General features: G+C 50.8%; 7 protein-coding genes across 7 annotated transcripts; 3 read left to right on the top strand and 4 right to left on the bottom strand.

Annotated features, from left to right (window-relative positions):
* Nucleotides 1-1,278: 1,278 nt before the first annotated feature.
* Nucleotides 1,279-2,934, bottom strand: ASPBRDRAFT_145729 (uncharacterized protein). Its single transcript, XM_067619246.1, has 5 exons — nucleotides 2,681-2,934; nucleotides 2,497-2,626; nucleotides 2,327-2,450; nucleotides 1,844-2,280; nucleotides 1,279-1,796 (listed from the first exon to the last, which is right to left on the bottom strand). The coding sequence occupies exons 1-5, from the start codon at nucleotides 2,855-2,857 to the stop codon at nucleotides 1,459-1,461; spliced, it is 1,206 nt and encodes a 401-aa protein (XP_067483884.1). The 5' UTR covers nucleotides 2,858-2,934; the 3' UTR covers nucleotides 1,279-1,458.
* Nucleotides 2,935-3,530: 596 nt separating this feature from the next.
* On the top strand, nucleotides 3,531-4,189 carry ASPBRDRAFT_415726 (uncharacterized protein). Its single transcript, XM_067624599.1, has one exon. The coding sequence runs from the start codon at nucleotides 3,669-3,671 to the stop codon at nucleotides 4,008-4,010; it is 342 nt and encodes a 113-aa protein (XP_067483883.1). The 5' UTR covers nucleotides 3,531-3,668; the 3' UTR covers nucleotides 4,011-4,189.
* Nucleotides 4,190-5,878: 1,689 nt separating this feature from the next.
* On the top strand, nucleotides 5,879-6,594 carry ASPBRDRAFT_415730 (uncharacterized protein). Its single transcript, XM_067624600.1, has one exon. The coding sequence runs from the start codon at nucleotides 6,033-6,035 to the stop codon at nucleotides 6,390-6,392; it is 360 nt and encodes a 119-aa protein (XP_067483882.1). The 5' UTR covers nucleotides 5,879-6,032; the 3' UTR covers nucleotides 6,393-6,594.
* A 202-nt stretch (nucleotides 6,595-6,796) lies between these two features.
* Nucleotides 6,797-10,121, top strand: ASPBRDRAFT_27062 (uncharacterized protein; the record flags this gene model as incomplete). Its single annotated transcript, XM_067622326.1, has 4 exons — nucleotides 6,797-7,066; nucleotides 7,116-7,873; nucleotides 7,925-8,936; nucleotides 8,991-10,121. 4 exons carry the CDS (start codon nucleotides 6,797-6,799, stop codon nucleotides 10,119-10,121), a joined length of 3,171 nt encoding a protein of 1,056 aa, XP_067483881.1.
* A 1,925-nt stretch (nucleotides 10,122-12,046) lies between these two features.
* On the bottom strand, nucleotides 12,047-13,009 carry eng2 (putative GPI anchored endo-1,3(4)-beta-glucanase; the record flags this gene model as incomplete). Its single annotated transcript, XM_067616912.1, has 1 exon — nucleotides 12,047-13,009. A coding segment is annotated over one exon (963 nt), but the record flags the coding sequence as incomplete, so codon positions are not given.
* A 2,646-nt stretch (nucleotides 13,010-15,655) lies between these two features.
* ASPBRDRAFT_39124 (bZIP transcription factor) lies at nucleotides 15,656-17,878 on the bottom strand. Its single transcript, XM_067624083.1, has 3 exons — nucleotides 17,245-17,878; nucleotides 16,223-17,186; nucleotides 15,656-16,162 (listed from the first exon to the last, which is right to left on the bottom strand). The coding sequence occupies exons 1-3, from the start codon at nucleotides 17,602-17,604 to the stop codon at nucleotides 16,071-16,073; spliced, it is 1,416 nt and encodes a 471-aa protein (XP_067483879.1). The 5' UTR covers nucleotides 17,605-17,878; the 3' UTR covers nucleotides 15,656-16,070.
* Nucleotides 17,879-18,760: 882 nt separating this feature from the next.
* On the bottom strand, nucleotides 18,761-21,021 carry ASPBRDRAFT_39123 (O-phospho-L-serine:2-oxoglutarate transaminase). The gene is made up of 10 exons (XM_067624082.1): nucleotides 20,699-21,021; nucleotides 20,519-20,637; nucleotides 20,290-20,464; nucleotides 20,065-20,233; nucleotides 19,888-20,010; nucleotides 19,810-19,835; nucleotides 19,575-19,760; nucleotides 19,334-19,526; nucleotides 19,190-19,280; nucleotides 18,761-19,136 (listed from the first exon to the last, which is right to left on the bottom strand). The coding sequence occupies exons 1-10, from the start codon at nucleotides 20,803-20,805 to the stop codon at nucleotides 19,051-19,053; spliced, it is 1,275 nt and encodes a 424-aa protein (XP_067483878.1). The 5' UTR covers nucleotides 20,806-21,021; the 3' UTR covers nucleotides 18,761-19,050.
* Nucleotides 21,022-21,101: the final 80 nt, after the last annotated feature.

Below are 21,101 nucleotides of genomic sequence, written 5' to 3'. Positions count from 1 at the left end.
AGGGGTTACCAAACATAGAATGAGAACCCATGGGATTATATCATATTATCTGATTGATGAGTAAGAAGAATCTGAAGTAAACAGGTTTACCCTTGGATAATTACGCCAGACGCAGACAACCACTGTCCAGCAGATTGACTCTCTCCAATACCTCAGAATAATAGAAGAACGGCTTCTAATTGCCCACCCCGACCGCTTACCTTACCGCTAGCTTGACCGCCCAAAGCGGCAGAACGCCGTCGACCTCGCAAAGAAAAGTGCGGATATAGACGGCTATAGACGGATATCAATTTCGTACAGCTCCGAAAAAATGAGTCAGCATTCTGTATACTTTTTTCACCGCCTTGAGAGCAGGTGGCAGAAAATGGTCGATGGTTGGTTAGTAGGTAGTCACTTACTTTGGGTTGGGAGTTGCACATTACCTTCTTGTTCTTGTTCATTTTTAACTTGTAATTGTTGGTTGTAGGCTCGCTACTATGGTCCTGCAATAAGAGCAAAAATTACGATATAGTAGTAGTAGTAGTAGTAGTATAACACGCCGTTATAGTGCTACTAGTACTCTAAATATATACCATCTAACCGATAGTATATACTAATACAAGTACTATAGTAGTAGTAGCATGAGTAAACCGAATTGAAAGAACATACTTCAACCTGTGTAACTGTGGCAGCCCTACTGGTATTTAAACCAACCCCAGTCACACCCCAAGCTAATAATCAATGGCATTATGATATCTGTAAAAAGAAACTCTATACTAGCGGTGAAACCGCTATCACCATCACCATCTCACTTCTCTAGTACTGCCCAGGACAAAAGTAAACCCCAATCCCAACCCACTACATAGAGACTACTTAGGGATGTATATGACACCGCACGCCAACCCCCATCCCCTGCATCTGAAACGGCAATCGTGCAGGGAAAATATATCTATATATGCATGTATGCATGCGGGATATATCTATATGCAAGCCGGTAAAGATATAGATTAGTTGTGAGGGGAAGGGAATGGAGGGGCAAGTAATATACGAAGTATAAAAATAACAAACTTTGGCGTGTTGCATCTCATACTACATACTACATAAGTGCCTATGTACTAGTATGTGAATATGCAAGATCAACTAACGGGTTCTGCACCTTCTGCAGAATTCATCGAAGACAAAAAAAGGTTATCGGCAAGGGGGTTCATTCATTGTTATTATTGCATGACGTATAGCCCAACACAGCTGTCAGCATGACACTACTAAGAAAGGTTCAATAAGCGATGTTTCAAGCAAGGGGTCAACACCTCGTATCACATCAATATAATTGTTAAAAAAGGAAACAGTTAGCCAATCTAACACTGGGATATCTAAGGAAGTACAAAGTACGGAGTAGCAAACTCAAACAAAATGCGGAGTAGCGCAACGCACAGACATATGACAGATCCAACGCCGAAGAAATTAATCAAAGCTACACCATCAAAGGGAGGGAAGACGCTGGCTTTGCTTTGGCACAGCTTCAATGACAGACTCCATCCCGGGATTACTGTTCCAAATGCCGGTGATTTCCAATCCCGCTTCGTCGAGCAGCTCGCGCCACTGGCGCTCAGAGCGCTCCACACCCGACCCGATACTCATCATCTGGATGTCCAGCGACGACTGCAGGAGCGGGGCGTTCGTATCCGGCAGGACAAAGTCCACAATGATGATCCGAGAGTACTCAGGGTCCATGGCAGAAATCGTATTGACCAGAATCTTGCGGCAGATGTGGTCTGGCCAGTCATGGAAGATAGCACGGAAGTAGTATGCTCTTGCGCCTGGTTGTACGTTAGCTTTGACAAGCAATGAAGGGAACATTGCATACCCTTGATAGGCTGTGGGTCCAAAAAGCTATACCCCATGCCTTCGACTTTCCCCCCAGGGCAGCGAGACACAACCTTGGGCAAATCTTGTAGGACAAGCCGGCCAGGGACCTCAGGGTACTTGTCATGAAACTTCACCAGATCATGGCCCTGATTACCGCCCACGTCGACAAGGAAAACACCTTCCTGGTAGTCCATTGCATCATTGGTCAGTCGCTCGACGGGATACACATCGAACCAGGTCGGTTTGCCGTGGCGGCGACTGGACATGTACGAGTTGAATAGAGCCTGGCGGTGCTTATGCTGCGCAAGCCATTCAAACTGACTCTTTCCAACTGCCCATTGCATGGGAGAACGGGCATACTCTTTCGGGGAGGCGTAACGGTGTTCCCGAAAATAGTCAGGAAGTTTGGCGAGAGTGGGTAGCGTAAGATCGTATCTATACTGTCAATATTGTATGCAATAATGCGGGCTATCAGACTTACATGCAAGGAATACCATCTCTTCCTATTGGTTGAGTGAGCGCAACCGTCTTCTCCGTCGCAACGTATACTTCGGATTCAGGGTTTGCGCACAAGCCGAGTGCGGTCATGACGCGCATCAAGCGGACTATAGGTATCAGCAGAGATCAAATAGATTGCCGCGATCAACCTACCAATCAATCCCCGTTCAGCTCCGGTCTTTTCTGCCAGCTCCGTAGCCGACAGTCCGCGCTTGCTCTGCTCCACCAACAATGGGAAGAGACCGAGATCCATAACGGTGCGGAGGGCGGCATTTTGTGGTGGCTGCATGCACGTTAGGCGACAGTCACCTGAGCGCAAGGGAAAGATGCAACTTACCTGGTAGATCAAGCGCAGGACCGTCTCTGTTGGAGTCTCAACTGCAAGACGCAGCTCGTCGATCAGACCGAGCAGCTGGAAATGCGGCTGTGCAGAGCGGCATGCACCTTGGTCCTGCAAAGCTGTCTGCTTGATAGTCTCCACCAGGGAGAGGACCTTGGCCTGGTCGACAGCCATCTTCTATCATACAAGTAGTAAATGGAAGAATATACAGAAGAATTTACGATAGCTGGAAGGTATGAAAATGCGTTGAGATGCAAAGATGGAGCAGCGGTGAAACAACATGCAGGTCAAGGGATTATATAGCACTTTCCGCGGAACAGAAAACCGGTCCAGAACTGGAATCAATCAATAGTCCCAGTAGGCGATCAATCAGCAAGGATGGCCATCTGTGCAATGATGCCTGTACCCGGGTCCAAAAAAAGCAAGCCTGGCAGCCGGTCGCATCCGCCGGAACCCCCAAGGTAAGGAGGATAGCTGCAGGACACTGCATTGGGACTTTATGTCGACACTTTCCCAATAAGTCCGGATGCTGATTGTCAGGCGAGGCCCCAGATCATCATGACACAATAGCAGTAGCAGACGCATCGCCGCATGAGTCACGTTGCACGGGGTAGAGGCTGGAGATGGTCCAGCCGTATCTTCTCTGAATATCCCGCCCAGAAATTCCTTTTTTTTTTTTCTTCGTCCAGCTGACGAACCTTCCCCCATGACGGGACATCCAATCTATCTGTGGCAAAGGGCTTTCGATAGCCTGAGGTCACTTCCGCACGGGGTTTGCTCCCCCTCCTCCTGAGGAAAGTTCAATGAATCCTGGCGCATATGCAGAACTTTGTCGTAATCCGGACTGCTCCGCCCATTGCTTAGGACATACTCAGCAAGATAGTTCCCCACTGAATAGATGCGCAGTACCGCTGGATGGGGGCCTCCCGATTACCCTGTTCCTGGACCAGCGCCACAACGCCACTCCGAAAGTACGAAATGCTAAATGTCCGTCAGTGCCCGTAATATGGCCACCGCTCCCTGCTGGCCCAAGCTCCCCCTAGAGCCTGTATGTCGGTCTGTCTGTATGTATATGTGCGTGTGCTTTTTATGTATGAAGCTATGGCTCCCACTAGCCGTCTGTCCGACGTGGAGATCGCTGGGTGAGATCGTCTGGTCTGACCACCCAGATGTGTCCAACATAGCAACACAGAAGCAACCCCTCCCTCGGGGTCTGGCTACTCGAGCCCATCGTTTAAACCAGGCGCTCCTACCAGACGCGGTATCGACGGTTCCCGCCACTGTTGCGAGATTAAGCCATACGGATGCGTCCCAGAATCCTGGGTAGAGACCTATCTACAGAATCCGATTGGTGTCCGGGTCTGGAATGGCCGCCAAATAGACTCCAGGTCCGTGCTTATCGCCGTCAAGTGAGGCAAGCGTATCAACATCTAACGAAGGGTCTGGGATGTGGTTTTGTGGTACGATCGACAGAGCTATGAATTCATCCGACACGTTTGCGATCGCAGTCTCGGATTCGAGCGATATTGCTGCTAGTCCTGGTGCTAGTACTTCACAAGTATAGAGTGAGGCGGACGATAAAATGCACAACTGCAGAGCCATTACCAACAGTATGGAAATCGGCCGCGATGTGACACCCGCGTAGATCATTGTTTACTCCCCGGCCCAGTCATTCTACGGTGTAATGTACAATGCTGGTTGTTGCTTTTTTCTCGATATTACTGTTCTGGCCCAAGTACCGGGGGAGGAGCTGTGCGCTTCTGCCTTAGCGAGTGATAGTGGACGCTTGACCGCAGACACCAAGGTGCTTATCTCTCCTGAAGGTCCAGTGATGCGAGCTATAGGGTGGTTAGTGGTGGGCTAGACCGTCAATCCCTTAACAAATCCGCCTTACGTTAAACTTCCGGGTGCAATTTGGTACACGGACCAGGCATTCGTGACGAATGATCGCACTATTTCAGGAATAAAAGGCGGAAGATTAGATAGATCATGCGCTGGTAACCCAATATTGGTCATTTCTTTTTCAGCTCTCGGCTAAGGGTGACGGATCGGATAGCCGGCATTGTCGATAGGGGTGCTTGTGTAAGATTCGGTGAGCGGCTGAAAGCAGGAGAAAGCAATCGATAGGCCGACCCCAATGGATACTGACAGCATTGGCGCCTTCAGTCTGCACCTCATGGTGCCTACGCGGAATCCCAAACCTGCAATGTTATCGGCCGATCAGCCTCCCGGCCCTGGTTGCTCCACTTTGGACGGGACCTTATGGGTACTTGTCTCCATCGTAGCCGCCGAGATCCCCTCAGGTAGTACTAATGTGCCAGGTGAATTTTCAACAGCGGGTCAGTGACAATATGTCGGCGGTGCTTCCCGGCAAGTCACGGAGGACTTTTGCTCCCCTCGATGGGTCACATCGTAAGAAGTACTGTTTAGTTAGATCCACCCAAGTTCAGCTCGTGGCGTTCCGATCGGGTGGGAAATTGGGACCTACCTATTGTTAGACCCGAGCCGATCAAAGTGATCAGGCTACCGTGTTGCAAAATCTTCTAGCTCCAGTGGCAAGCATTGTATCTGAGACGGATTTCAAACCCAGAACCATTATCGAAGTCATATCATATAGAGCGCAATAGTTGGGGGAAAGGAAATTTGAGCAGGAGTGAGGCGGAGAATTTGTCAGTCGAGCACCTCGCTCCGGTGTTGCGGATGAATACTCGCACGGTCCGCACTGGCCAAGTAGTACCGGGCTTTGATAGCTGCAAAGGAGAAAAGTACTCCGTAGACAGCTGCAGAAGTCCGAAGCACGGGCCAGTTCGTCGACTTGAAGGGCGGCGATTATGGCTGATATGACAATACAGACTCGACCCAAACTAGCGAATTCTATTCCCAAGCCATTCCCGGTGGCGGTGCAAGGCGTGAGACCAGTTTCACTGTCCGTCGTACTTCCTGACGGTGCAAGGGGTTGGTTGTTTTCACCACAAGCTGAATACGCCCCCGGGGCTGAAGTGTGCGACAGCCATGTTTCTCAGGCCCCACCCAGGCAGTAGACAGGTCAGAAACAGGCCATCGAGGAAGGTTGAACACGAGTAACTCGGACATGGGCTTTCTGCACGGGTACATCGTCCTTTGTCGGTGGAGCAAGCATCCTCAGCCAATTTTCCTGTGACACTCTATTTTGGGGGATGGCCATTTGTCAGCCTGAAAGGACGTCGGGCCTCGCATATTCCCTTCCCAAAAGTCCCAGCCCACACCACACCTAGGGAGCGAACAAAGCCGAAGAGAAGAAAAAACAAACATCGAAGAAAAACAAAGCAAAGAGGGGGTGTCCCACTGCTTAGCTGTTCTCTGTAAGAAAATGCTGATCAGCGATCGATCTTCCACTCCCGAGGGCGCGATCCAGGTTCCTGGGCCGGGAACCCGGTTACTGGGGCGGGAGTTCGTCCTAGCCTGCCCTAGTCTCTCAGCTGAATGGACGCTGATTGTTGGCAATCCCTGCGCTATGGGGGTCCGTCCTTATGTCGCGGGACGCAAACATAATGCAACCAGCCCATCATGCTGCGAACTCTGCTTCCGCTCGTGCATCATCTGCTGCAGTGTGACTGACCAATTTCACCGCACCCGCGCGCGCTGTCACCCACTCAGCTCGGACCATCGCACAGACGGGCAGGAGCTTTGGTGTAATCTGAGACCAAATCAAGCCAGCTCAGTTCCTTGATTTGACAGCGCCTGATCGCGATCGTGCATCCGTGGTGCGGCCAGATTTGGGCCTTCTGGCTTTAGGGTTCTGGTTAGCTTTGGGGGTTGCCACCGTTCGCATACGTAGTGGCCTCTGTAATTAACCCTCCTCATCGTCATAGTACCCCCAGTGGAGATCATCAGCCGGACTGCTTTGCGTTCCGAGTCATACACCGCTCCGATTTGCAAACTGTGGGCACCAACAGGCCGCGACGGTTCCTAGGTTCGGACTCCGTGCATCTCCACCGTCCTCTAGGCGAAATAGCAAAAATGATCGATGTATCTACCCACCTCGGCCTGGCTCCTGGACTTAAATAGGCCCTGGTTCCCCCCAGCATTCAGCACCTCAGGTTTATCTGATGTTCAGCTTCATCAACTTTCATCATGGGAATTCCTCAGTATGACGGGGTCCCGGCCGAGGGACCCAAGCCAACAACAAACACCCCAGACCAGGTCGTTGCTCGCTTTGGCCGTCTTCATCTCTTAGATGACTTGATTCGCCTGCGAGCAGCTGACTATGTTCAACATCCTATCTTGGCTTATCCTAAGCCCTCTGAAGATGGATCCGTGACGTATGAGTACTTCACGGGTCAGGACCTTGACTGCATGATCGACTATGCGGTCTGCACATTAATGGACTACGGTTTCAAGCCGGTATGTTAGGAAGCTCTGCAGATCAACCGTGATGCTGACTCCTCCTTAGGCAGGAAAAGAAGGAGCGACAGTTGCTCTCTTCACTCTATCAGACCTCAACATGGTGATCACCTTCTTCGCTCTTAGCAGACTCGGATATACGGTCATGATGTTGTCGCCACGCCTATCAGCCACAGCATGTGTGGCACTATTAGACACGGTCGGTTGTAACACGATACTTTACGGTCAATCGCCGAATATTCGCTCCACAATGGGCGAAGTCCTTCGTTTAAAATTGGTTGCGTGCCGACCAATCATCGAAAGACCCTCTCCAGAAGAGCTATCAGAAGACTCGGACGCTGTTGTGATTTGTCGGAGGAGTCGTCGCGAACTCCAAGTCGAGAAAACTGCCCTGATTCTCCACTCTTCAGGCTCAACAGGTACCCCCAAGCCTCTCTATTTAAGTCACAAAGCCCTGATGACGCATCCGATGCGGGGTCCTGGGTTTACTTCTTTTAACTCGCTGCCATGGTATCATCTTCACGGGCTATCCACGGCCCTGCAAGCCATGTACATGCGACGAACGGCCTATATGTGGGATGCCTCTCTTCCATTGACCGCGAGTACGGCCGTTGCTGCGCTGGAAGCAGCCCGTCCGGAATCGGTCCAAGGCGTACCATACCTACTCCAACTTCTTGTCGATAGCCCACGAGGACTGGAAGCATTGAGAGCCTGCCAGTCTGTCACATATGGTGGTGCACCATGCCCCGACGAATTGGGTGATAGACTCGTAGATGAGGGAGTCAGATTTGGCGGTTCATTCGGACTGTATGTATCCATCAATACCTCCCAGTAAGCTGTTTGCTAACTCATTCACAGAACTGAAGCCGGCCTGGTTGCAGAGTCAATTTCTCGACCAGTAGGGGATCCCTTTTGGAACTACATGCGCTTCTTCGACAACATTAAGCCCTTCATCTGGATGAAGCCCATCAGTGACGCGCTCTACGAGGTCGTCTATCTCAAAGGCCACCCTGCATTGACCGCATCGAATTCGAATGAGCCCCCTGGCTCATACCACTCTCGTGACGTTTTCACTCCCCACCCAACTCTCCCCGACCGATGGAAGTACGTTTCGCGTCTGGACGACCGAATCACGCTTGTCAATGGCGAGAAGGTCCTTCCTCTCCCAATTGAAGGCTGCATCAAGCAGAGCCCTCTGGTTCAGGAAGCAGTTGTTGTTGGCGTCAACAAGGCTGTTCCTGGCTTGCTGGTCTTCCGCACGGAAAGCTCCCAGATGTTCTCTGATGATGACTTTCTGGATCTTCTTTGGCCCACTGTGGAAGAAGCCAATTCTCGAGCGGAGCAGTTCTCTCAAATCTCCCGCGACATGATCCTCGTCTTGCCTCAAGATTGCGCCTGTCCTCGGACAGATAAGGGATCAATGATCAGAGCCCAGGTGTATGCAAAGTATGCTGAAACGATCGAAAACATGTATACCAAACTTGAACAAACAGCCGACGGGACTCTCAAGCTGGACTTGACCGCAACGGAGAACCACTTGATCAAACTCTGTCACGAAGAGCTTGGATTCCCTATCTCCACCCCCACTTCTGACTTTTTTGCTGAGGGCTTAGACAGCCTGAAGGCGATTCATCTTCGTCGCTTGATATTGAGGGACTTCAGAGTAGAAGACCCCAAGGACATCGGCCAGAATGTCGCTTTTGAAACTGGAAACGTTGCCCGCTTAGCAGAGCACATCCACCTGATCCAATCCGGTCAGCATGATGTGACTGAGGATGAGGTCTCCATGATGCCAGGTCTCATTGAGAAATACTCCGTCTTCCACAGGCATACACCGAGCCCCAACTCTGCGGCAACCCAAAAGAGTGTTGTAAGTTTTTTTTTCCCGGACCAGCTGCATCAAGTCATTTTCTAACAAGGGCAGGTTCTTACTGGAGCAACCGGGTCTATCGGCGCCCACACACTCTACAAGCTCCTGAACGACGATAGCGTGTCTGCTGTGTACTGCCTGACACGGAGATCTCAACCCAAACAGGCGGTCATTGATGCACTCGCACAGAAAGGCCTCTCGGTCCTTCCTTACCGCCTGCAGAAGATCATTGCTCTCAACAGCTCTCTTGAACAGCCTGACCTGGGAGTAGGCGAAAGTATGATGGCAGAGATGCGACAATCCGTGTCTCTCATAATCCACACCGCATGGCCCGTCAACTTCAACCTTCCGCTCATGAGCTTCGAGCCTCACATCAGGGGACTTCAAAATCTCATCAACCTCTCCTTATCCGTCAACCTCCCTAATCCAGCGGTCCTGCTCTTCTGTTCGTCTATCTCCACAGCTCTCGGCGCCTCGTCCGACGTAGACGAGACACCAATTGAGGATCTTGCTAGCGCGCTTGAGATGGGATACGGGCGCTCGAAACTGATCGGCGAGAAGATCGTCAGCAATGCTCGCAGAGCTGGTGCACGCACATACTCCCTCCGGATCGGACAAGTATCCGGCCACTCAAAGAAGGGCTTGTGGAACGACTCAGAGGCCATCCCCCTGATGATCCGTTCCGCTTTGACACTGAAGGCGTTGCCTGACCTCGATATGACATGCTCTTGGCTACCTGTCGACAAGCTTGCCTGCACCATTCTTGAACTGGCCCGTGCCTGTACCTTGAACTCCCTCGAGGAGCGCTGGGACGACGCAGCATCCGGTGAGTGGGTCGACGACACCATCTACAACCTCTGCAACTCCCGCGTCTTCACGTGGTCATCCTTGCTCGACACACTTCGACGCAGCGGTTTCTCGTTCCAGACCGTCCCATTTGAGAACTGGTTGCAGATGCTTCGCGAGAGTGAAGCTCGAGGAGAGGAGATGATCAATCCTGCTGTGAAGCTGACGGCTCATTACGAGGCGATGTACAGCGAGGATGCTCCGAAACCGGTCAAATTCCTCACTGAGAAAGCAGAAAGAGATAGTATGACCCTGAGGAATGGTCGGTTGAGGATTGTACAGGATGGCATCCTCACTCGGTATGCGCAGGATTGGTTGACGCGATGGAAGACAGCCTAGAGGGCCATGAGACTACGGTGATCTCTTCATGTCGATAATTATCTGTAAATAGTCCCCTATGACCTAGATACCACATATGGCTTTGGAGTTAGCAATTTAATTGATTATTCTCACAATGAGCATCTTGAAGACAATAACACTGTCGTACCTCGAGATCCAACTTATTCAACAGGAAAGACAGATGAAATGCAAGTGTCGGCGATAAAGAGATGAGGACTGTCGTTTGTGGCAAGTGGTGCAGGAGTTGCACGTTGCTGACTTGGAGGTCGTCTAGACGTAGTTTCTCCTTTCGTCACTACCGTCACATGACGAGTGATAGTCACCGATTCTGGCGACCTATTCACCCCTAGCTTCTACTTAACCAGAATAATGTTGGATAATATATCATGTTCTATTTGATTGACTATATAATTCGGAAATTCAAAGTAGACCCGAGAAAAAGCGGATATCGAGCGCGATCCAAGGGTGTGGACCAGGGCGCCATGGACGATGCGTCAAGCAAGGTAACAAGCGTATAGTACATACAAAACACGAAATTGCAATCAAAGCTTCTCCTCACGATTGATAATAAGAGAAGCAAATGAATTTGGGTAATCAACATGAGACCAAAAATCACACCTTTAGGCAAACAGGGCAAAAGCGAGGACACTGAGGACGCTAGATGCTCCAAGAGTCAACTTGTTCGCACCACCAGTGAAGACAGGTGTCGAGGGAGTAGTAGCGGACGAGGAATCAGAACCAGAGGAGCCGGAGTTAGATCCGGAAGCAGAGCTGCCTTGAGTAGCAGTGGCAGCATTGTTAGCAGCAGTAGCAGAGGATGTCGCACGGATTGAACCACTAGATGAGGGTGAAGTGGCGAACGCAAGGCTGGAAGAGCTTGGGGCAGGCCTGCCATATGCAGCAGCACTTGAAGGGACAGACCCATAGGAGTCGGATCCTGCCTGCGACTCCGACGACTGGCTGGAGCTGTCTTCGCCACCGTTAGCCACAGCACTTGCACCACTGACACTTGAAGCAGCCGGGGCAGCGCTTCCTTCACTGCTGTTAGCTTCCGCACTTGCATCGCTAACGGAGGAAGGCGTAGCAGAGGAACCGGCATTAGCCACAGCAGATGCAGGAGTGCTTTCATTATCATTGGCTTGTGCGGTAGCGCCGCTCGCGGTTGCAGCATTTGAGGAGGTGCTGTCATTACCATTCGCCTCAGCACTTGCACCAGTGACGCTGGATGGGGTGCTAGAAGCTCCGGCATTGGCCTCAGAAGAAGCAGAAGATTCCTCGCTGCCATTGGCTTCGGCGCTTCCGCTAGTCACGCTTGAAGAGGGAGCAGCGGCAGAAGCACCCTCACTCCCGTTTGCTTCAGCGCTCGCACCGCTGATGCTGGCACTGGAAGGTGTAGCAGCAGCAACAGTCTTGGCTTCGGAGGCAGATGAGCCCTCGCTTCCATTTGCTTCGGCGCTTGCCCCAGTAACAGTCGAAGGAGTAGCTGCAGCATCGGAAGTGCTCTCACTACCATTAGCCTCAGCGCTAGCGCCAGTGACGCTAGATGGTGTTGCTGCCGCAGGACTGCCTTCGCTGTTGCTAGCCTCGGTAGCCTCGGAGCTTCCGCCAACAAGAGCAGCCGCCGCAGAGGAGCTCTCGGCAACAGGGCAGATAGTGGTGGTCATGGTAACATACTGAGTCGACGTCGATGCGGAAGAGCCGTTTTCAATGGCAGCGGACGTCTCGGTCGAGGCGGCGACGGTAGTGGCTTCAGCGATCGTATTAGCAGTCTCTGCGTTAGCGGTATTGGTGACGACAGTAGTCGCAGCGGCAGTGGTCGCAACAACGGAGTCAGTGGCTTGTCTAGCAGCGGAGACCGTCTCAGCGACACTGGCTGCACTTTCGACGTGAGAAGCAGAGGCAGACGTGGAGGCTGCGACGCCAGTCTGGTAAATTTTGATGTAGTTGATTTCCCAGTAGGACTCTGCGAATGCCGTTGGGTTTTCGGCAACATAAGCAACGCAGCTCTTGAAGGAACTGCTGCTGTCGCTCACGGGACATCCTGAGGTGCTGTAAACGCCGCCAGCCCAGTCACCGCAGAAGGTGGTATCGAAGATGAATTGCTGGGCTTTGAAGTGTTCGGCGAAGTTGCATGAACCCTGCATGTGCGCCATGGGAGTGCCGAAGGCAGCGACGTCGGGTTCGCCTTGAGTGATAGAGCTGGGAATCGAACCACGGGGGAAGAACCAGAACTTGAGGAACTCATCTGTCCACTGCATAGCATAGACACCACCACCTTTCTCGTTGAACGGAGTGCCAGAAGAGCCCTGGGTACCCTCAACAACACATCCAGTGGTACCGGAATCTTCACCACATTCCGTCGAAGAAAGCGTGCCGCTCATCGTCTGGCTGGAAATCTGGCAGGTACCGCTCGTATGCAGGACAATCTCGTTCGCTTCGTTCTTATTGACGCCCTCAATGATATCGATCTCACCATCTGCAGGCCAGTCTTTGCCTACGGACCAAAAGGCAGGCCAGGTACCGCATACGCTTCCGGGCATGTGCTGAAGATCGATGATATACAGGCCCTCGTCATAATACTTGTTGCTGGCAATGCGGACCGACTCCCGGCCAGGCCCGTTGCTGCTCAGCTTTGTTGTATGGTCGACACCCATGTAGAAGGTACCGTTAGAGTTGACCTTGACCAGCCCCGAGCTTTCGGCATAGCTTTGATTCGCATATGTGACGAATCCGTTCGTGGGGTCAGCGCCTGTATAAAAATCGAAAGCCGTCAGGAAATCCTCGCCCTTCCACGTTTCCACAAGTTGATAACTGCTGGCCGCCGCGGGCAAGATCACCGATGAAAGAGCGAGCGACCCTACGCTCCATAGTAGGGATGGGGTAGGCATTGTGAATGTTTTCGGTCAATCAATTGCGTGGGTAGAGAAGGTAAGCCCCGAGGACTGTAATGTTTTAGGATAACCAGCAAATTTGGGAGCGGAGGCTAATTTCAAAACGATCGACGTTTAGAGCGAAAAAAGAAGGGAAAGTAGCCCTCTAGGCGTACAAGGTGCAAAAAGGAAGGTAGGACAGAATTGCAGAGATCAATCTGCTAGTTAAAAAAGAAGGTAGAAGAGAACGTAGGTAGGAAAAGGATGGGCGAAAGTAAAATATGTAGAGAATGTACACAACAATGTGGGAGCATGACGCAGACCGGGGGGTAGGCCGGGCGATATACAAATAATAACAGCAACACCCCGACATGCAAATTAGCGTGGCTTCTGCCCAGGTGGCTGCAGAGCACTAACATTATTCTTGAGGCCCATAGCAAATCAGCTTGAGTGTTCTTGTCGCCTGGGCCATTCACTGGGCGGCTCGTTGCCGCCCATTGGGAGGACGACGGTTCGTGCCTGGGAGGGGTCGGCAGGTACACGACGAATCAGAGCAGAAAGACGGTCACAGACAGAATGCGTCTTGATGAGTCCTCAGCCTTCATTCTTTGGCCAGGCATGTTGGGTGGATCAGCGACAAAGCGCAACACTGTGATGGTGGAGCCTGAAACACGACCAGAGAGCTCGGCGGGATGACATGAAACAGGAGAACCTCAAAAGATTCGACTAGCACTAGGGTAGTTATTTTTCCTTCATGTTGGACAAGCCAGGTCTTAAATTTAAAGGAAACCTGCTGGATATCGATTTTGAACTCCCTTTGTGAACCCTCAGACCCAGCGACCGAGTATAAGAGAGAGTTTGTCGACGGTCCCTGCCACTATCCTGGCAACCGTCACATTCCCCAACCCATCAGGCCAACAGCTGACAGGTCGCGATCGCTGAGCAACCGGACAAGATTGCCGATCCGGGGCACCACTCCGTGGCCTGGGCTGTAATTGGGGATGAGAGTTGTGAAAGGCGAATTATTTTAGGAACATGCCTCTTTTTTCCAGCAGAGTATGAGCCGACGTTGTAGGCTAATTGAGTCTAGACATTGGGCGGGGATGGGCTGACCACGCCGTTGTTTCTTGGTGCCGGCATCGCGGAAGTTGGAGGGTCACCTAAAAGAAGAGACGAGAATAAACGGCGGTGGATTAGCAACATCACGACATACGTAAAGCAATTGCGGCCCCCGATCGGATGATTTCACGAGAGATGCTCACGAAGCCTCATAATCGGTTCCTGTTCCAGAGAGAGAATTGGAGATGGAGACGCACGAAGAATGAAAGTTGGAATTCTGGAAGAATGCAGGCGGGGCCCAAAATGGACTAGCGTGGTCAGCCACGGGATTACGCTCCTCTCCTCAGCTCCTGTGGCTGGAATGGCAAAAAGGCATCACCCCCTGGCGACGACTCCATTTCCCTTCTAATTTCCACTGGGCTAGCTTAATTCATGTCATTTTTAGTCTCTACCGATCTTGCCGTTCTATATGGCACAGATTCCAGGCCAATGGTTGAGCTGCGGCCTTTCCCATGACCCGCGATACCTACTTCCATGGGTCGGTGGTAGAACGTTAACTCTGTCCAATCCTTGTCCGTTGATGCAATGTCCGCGCGGTGTCTTATCCACCGCTTAAGCATTCATCAGGGACTCGTGTGACGGAGTATAAGCTTACGTATATCTAAACTTGAGATATTTTCTAAGAGGCCAGGTCATCCTCACAGTCCCTTGCGTGCATGGCTTTCGTTTCCATTTCGACCAATGTCCATGACACAAAGTAAATCTTCGCGGTAGTACTCTGCATCTTCGGTTCAGTGTTAAAGGAAATTGACTAAAAGGAAGTTCTAAGCAGCCTTGTGGAACATTGCTTACATTACGTTAAGCTGGGGGCTTTGTATTTTACAGCACAGTATGAGCAGCTGGGGCTCCGATTCTTCTAGGATCTTCTTTGCTAGACGGCTAGTGACAGACAGATCCTGTAGGGCCAGCCCAGTTGTGTTGCCATGGGATCCTTGGACTCTTCCACGCAATTAGCCGCACGCACATATGGCCAATGAAGAACTTTTCCTCATGTGTATTTGGAATTTTGCATGATCATGTCCTGTCATTTACTACGTCGCCCAGCCCCATCTTCTAATACTCGTTCCCACAGCATCGTGCCCCTCTTGAAAGCCTTGGGCATGACTAGAATCATCTGGTCGCAAAAGCTGTACCCCTGTGAGATTCATGATTACAGCTGCCTGGTTCAAAATTGGTCACGGGAACTTTTGCCATTATACAAAATGCATGAACTCATGGTCACGGTGCTTTAATATGGCGGACGAATAGTGGAAATGATGCCGAGCCAAACGAATCTTGAGTACAGCACGTAGTGCACTCACCATTGCACCATGCTATATTGGTCCCGGTCGGAGTGGGTTGGTTTCAAATGCATATTTCGCTGATGGTGGTAGCAGAGACACGGAGTCATTGTTGCGAACTCACCGTCGGTGCGACTGACTACAAAGTCCACAAAGTTGACATCCCATCAGGTGTTCGCAGGCTGGTAGCCCGGGAACAATCGCGTCCTCGAAGACATCAGCACCGAAATTGTGTAGGATTGGCCCCAGCAGTAATGAAGATCAGGCGGGTTGTAGATCGTAGATCGATTCCTGATCGAGCGCGGGGAGATCTAGTTGGAGAGGTCACTGTATTACCCATCCTCTTCATTAGTGGTAATGAAGTGCAGAATGACCATAAGTCCCATAATGGAATTCTCGGGCGCGTGACTGTGAGATATAACAGCTAGGCAGCCATCCTTCCTGCGATAATTGAACAACATGCTCGCTGAGAAATTCGGGATACAGATATGGGTAGCTCCCTTCGCTGTTCGTCCCTGTGCTTCAATGGACTGTTGTGCGGTATTTTCGCTGGATTCTGCGAAAGAGAGACCCCCAGTGACCCTGACGCACCCTCGAGGCGTATGAAATCAGGCTAGCTATGCTCCTTCCAATAATGGCAGCAATGTGAGCCACATTCTCGTCAAGTGCAGCCATTTACCTCATCTCCATACACAGGACTGGAGAGCGTTCTCCACATCACGGCGACGGAAACCCGGCGTCCACCCAAGACAGATTGCATTGGTGGACAGTGCTACCATCAAGTAAGTATGAAGGACCCAAACAAAATGAGCAGAAACAAAAGAGGCCATACCCTGTATAAAACGTGCTGCATTAATCGCTGTTCCCTGTAGGCGGGGGCGCGCGGGATCCATGGGAGGATATGTAAGCAGATGTACATCATGCTCCCGCAAGTATCCTTCGAGGTCACCCATATCAAACCAGTCCCCTTCAAGCCGGGTCTGTAAATGTTGTGGAAAGTGTGATACTGAACGCACCGAAACCCACCGCACTCCAGGCCGGAAGGGACGATCAGCGGATTTGCCCGTCAGGGAAGATCGAGCGTAATGGGTTCCTGCGCCGCCCAGACTGAAAAAGGGTACCTCTTCCCAGTCCTCGAAATATTTTCGACTTTCTTTCTCATTCAGCGCGGCTTGAAAATATGACGCGATGCGTTTCCGGTCCATAATCTGAAGTAGCAGGCAAAAATGCTTCTGTATCCTGTCTATGCCAATGGATTCATCACAAAGAGCAAAACACCCTTGGTAGACGCATGACATGTGGAGTCTATCGATAAACACGGTCAGATCCATTTCGGCTGCTTCCAATGACTCGAAGAAGCGAGGAACATTTCGGCTCCGCAATTTCAATGAATCCCTAAGCTCGATAGGTAGGCTAGGCTCCAAAATGGAAGAACTGCTTTCGTCCAATTCCACAATCTGTGCTGATGGGCCATGCTGTTCATGCGCCACAAAATCTGGCAAGCTATCTTCTGTTAGGGGTGGCGAGATTGTTGTGACCTCCTGGGGGCTATCATTGTTGGCCTCCCGAGCCAGGGTCAGACATGTTTGTACGGTATCGCGCAAATTCTCGGTGAGATTAGCATGTGATGCCAACACTCCTGACTGAACCAACACGTCACTGAAGGATAGAACAGCCGTGCTCATTTTCTCCACGATCCCCTCGAGTTCCGAGATGCGATCCTTCAGAGAAGAGAGGTTGGCCTCTTTTCGTGAGCGATATGCGCGTTGCGCGAGACGGATCTGTCTCCGACGTCTCTGCTCGAGTTGATCAATGTCCCGGTAGTAGCGTACGTACAGAATGAACCTCGCATACCTCTTCTGGATCTTCATCCGCAGTGCTCTCGGCTACTTTTCGCGGTCGACCTCTTTTAGTGAGCGCCGATGAGCCGGACTTGTCCGCATTACTGCGAGTGCGTTTTAAAGGCTTCACTGCAGGCTGAGTCGGCTGGGTATCATTATTGTAAAGAAGCAGTTGGTTCTCTGGTACAATTCCACCCAGAAGTGGGAGATGGACATCTTGTCTCCGTTGCGGTTGCCTGATCTGTTGGGGCACGGGATACGAGCAAGCCGATAGCAACGAAGTTATCTGCGGGGCGGTCGAGTCACAGTGAGATCCAAAGAACTCATCGTTGACACTCTCCCAGGGGAGTAGAGCCGTGTCTGAATCATTCATGTTACTGTGAAGATGAACAAACTAATTTATCGGTCACTGTGATGGTTTTGGTTTGTACGGAGGAGCTGTTGGAGAAGGGGAGAGAAAAGCCAAAGGGAGAAGAGCTGCTGACATATCCAGTTCTGCCGTCCAGTCGCCACACGTCACTCCTTCCAGCCCGTCCAGACCGGATCCATTTATTCTTTGTTGGGGTGGATAGCATAAAGTAAGGTTAAACCAGCTTAGAAACGTCCCATTTATGCATGTATATCTCCGACACTTAAGTGGCTGTGTGCTTCTGTGTGTGCTGGTTGAGCAAAGGGAGGCGGGAGAGATGCCTCGGCTCGGACTGTTCACTAATCACAAATTCTGGGTAATCCTCTCATCTGCCCTATCAGAATCACCTACACTGGGAACTAAGATCCCTTCAAAACTTTAGTGCGATGATCTGTTTCTGTTCTGGAATATGCTATAAGGTTAATTAGCTTGATCAGTTTAGTGTGGATTCACGGAATTGAACGTGTTTGAATTGTGACTCAACCCTCGAAAGTACTCCGTAATGATAAAATCACTATTCATCAGTGGTACATGCTATATATATACAATAGAACTCTTGTGAATATCTCCAATGGCTACCAACGCCACTTCCATGTCTGTGTGAGTAGTATACTGTATTGAGCACGTCCTTCTTGTTCGCAGTCAAATCACAGATGCCAGTTTGAACAGCATATTCAAGATGGTATTGATGATATTTTCTGGCCCCACAGCCAAGACCTCAAATAAACGTTTATTGATCCACAGGCTTCTTTAGTACACACTCTGGAGTCTGAACATACTTAGTTGACCCAAAGTAAGTGGTTTATAGGATACTAGAAACCCCCTTTTTCAATCTTCATAAAATCAAACTATAAGGAACGGGGATCGCTTCCTAGGAGCGACCAATGAGTCGAAGTCTTTTCTATGGGTCTTTCACCAGTATGGCGTATCGACATGTGCACAGGGGTAAAATAGAATACAAGATGGTATGTCTGGCTACAACAACTTTATAAGACATAGTCCATAGTATATAATTTCGAGAGTAGGTGCATTTATCGCATAGGAATCGAAAGTAGCAATAAAGAGGGATGTCAGACGAGTGTATATCTCCTACGTAGCAAGCGAACTACTAGTAGAGTATCCTAAACAGTATTGGAATATGCTATTCATGCCACATCTCACCCGAATCGAGAAGGCAGTGGTCTTATTCTTATGCGCATGCTATTTCGAATATTCTCTATTGACATGACTACGTTGCTGAAGTGTGTTGTTGAGCCAGCCATTCTGATGGGGTTGAACCTATTGCTGGTAGATGTTATGTTCAAGCTCTATGCGTTACCCCTGTCTATAACCTGCACCACATGAATGGTTGAATAACAACAGTGCTTTTCTTGCAAATCTACAAATTCACCTCTGGGTACTTTTTCGCTCCTATGCGCTAGCATACTCTTTCAGGTACGCGGCAAGCTTCTCAATGCCAGATTCGGGAATGGCATTGTAGTTCGACGCACGGATACCTTGGAATTTAATCAGTCACGGTTGCTGACTATGGATTTTCAGTGTCACTTACCTCCAACGCTTCTGTGGCCCTTGAGGCCAGTGATTCCACGCTCAACGGCGCCCTTCAGGAAAGCCTTTTCGGCGTCGTCGACGTTGCCACCCTGCGCAATTAGCCCCGCCTCCAGACATCAGTAATGTGGGTTGGGGGACATACCTTGATCACACGGAAGCAGGCGTTCATTCTTGAACGCACATCCTTAGCGGGGACAACCTTGTATACCTCGGGGTAGGCGTCAAGCGTCTCATAGATGAGCTTCGCCTTTCTGTCGGCTACGGCCTGTTGTCCATCCACCTTATCGGGGAATGTGGCAAGCAGCTTCTTCAGGACCTGGCCTGCAATGTAGACACTGGATGCTGTTAGCGGGACCAACCCTGCAAGCTGGTGGACCACTTACTCGAAGATGGGAAGAGTGTTGTACAAGCTGTTGTTCTTGGCCGCAACGGAGTAGTCGAGGATGGTGGGCGCAACCGGCAAGCCGAGCTTGCGCAGGATGGCAGGAGAGCAAGGGGTAGAGACAGGGGGCAAGAGGTCCTTCTTGATGATCACTCCCGTGATACCGGCAACACCCAGGTTCTTCTGTCTTTTAGGAGTTAGTTGATAGTTCTGTCACGAGCATTGACAAGCCTTACGCTCCGAAGAAAATGATCGAGTAGTTCTAGCAAAGGGTTAACATAAACCAACTGGAACAGCGGGGCACTGGTATATACCTGGACAGGAATACGTCTAGACAGGATGGTAGAAGAGAAGTCTCCAACGACAATGGGGTCCTCGTCGGTGCCCTTGGGCTCCAGAACCTTGGGGAAGCTGGGGAATTCCACGCCGTCAACAGTCTACGTGTGTAACATATGTTAGCGAAAATCTCCTAAGTGAGGAGTTCTACATACCTCGTTCTCGCACTTGTAGACCATAGCAGCCTTGCGGCTCAGCTTCCAGGTCGACTCCTCTGCGATCTTTCCAAACTTGCCGTCGTTGACGGTCCTGGAGTCGCTGGCGATGTTTACGAACTCAGAGCCAAGGAGGCGAACAGCTTCCTGGCTGGCCTTCAGGGACCATCTGTGCGACTAATTAGTATAACATGTCCGGTCGCAATAATTTTGGGGGTGACTTGCGATCCAGTGACCAAGTAGTCCAGCTTCAGTTCCGACTCAACCTTCTTGCGCAGCTCGCTCACGACTTCATCCTCGCTGATATCGCCCTTCTCCTTAAGAATCTGCTGTCTCTGCTTCTCAACCCAGATTGACACGAGGTTGTACACGGTCGCATCGAATTGGCCGGATCCACCACCTGCAATTCGTCAGCGAGTTGAGATTGCGAAGGGAGATGAGGGCAGCGATGTACCTTGCAGGAAGAGGATCTCGTAGGTGTCGGGGATGTCCAGGAAGTTGGCAAGGTCAGCCTTGGCGTTGTTCAGGATATTCGTTGCGATTTCGCTACGATGGCTGTGTTCTGCGACACCCCTAAAAGTGCAGGTCAGATACGGTCGCAGATAAGATCGCACAGATCAGCAGTGCCCCTCACAGTCCGGTGTCTTCGTAGTTCTGCAGCGCCTGGGCAGCTGTGGCGAGAACATCAGTGGGGAGACTGGCAGGGCCAGCACCCAGGTAGGTAATGTCTTCTCTTTTCATGATGATTGATTGCAATTGCCTGTGTATGTATGGTCTTGCTCCCAGCGATAAGAACTGCAGAAGAATTTAAATGACGCGATCGGTGCTTGACTCATTAAGTCCGGGGCTAAGCAGAGCGGCTTCCCCAGCGTGTCTTGCGCCGGGCCTTCGTTTCCCCGGTGTCCCACAAAAATGCCCCTCGCCGGATAAAGAATGTTGTGGTATGACAAGGCGTGAGGGTTATGGATGAATGCATGTTAGTGAGCAATTCGCAAGGAAAGTAGGACGGCATGTGGACACACACAAGTTTGTGCCAG

The sequence above is a fragment of the Aspergillus brasiliensis genome (genome assembly GCF_001889945.1).
Source record: "Aspergillus brasiliensis CBS 101740 unplaced genomic scaffold ASPBRscaffold_2, whole genome shotgun sequence".
Lineage (NCBI taxonomy): Eukaryota > Fungi > Ascomycota > Eurotiomycetes > Eurotiales > Aspergillaceae > Aspergillus > Aspergillus brasiliensis.
The sequence above is the reverse complement of the archived record's forward strand: the minus strand, read 5'-3'. Positions and strand labels throughout refer to the sequence as shown.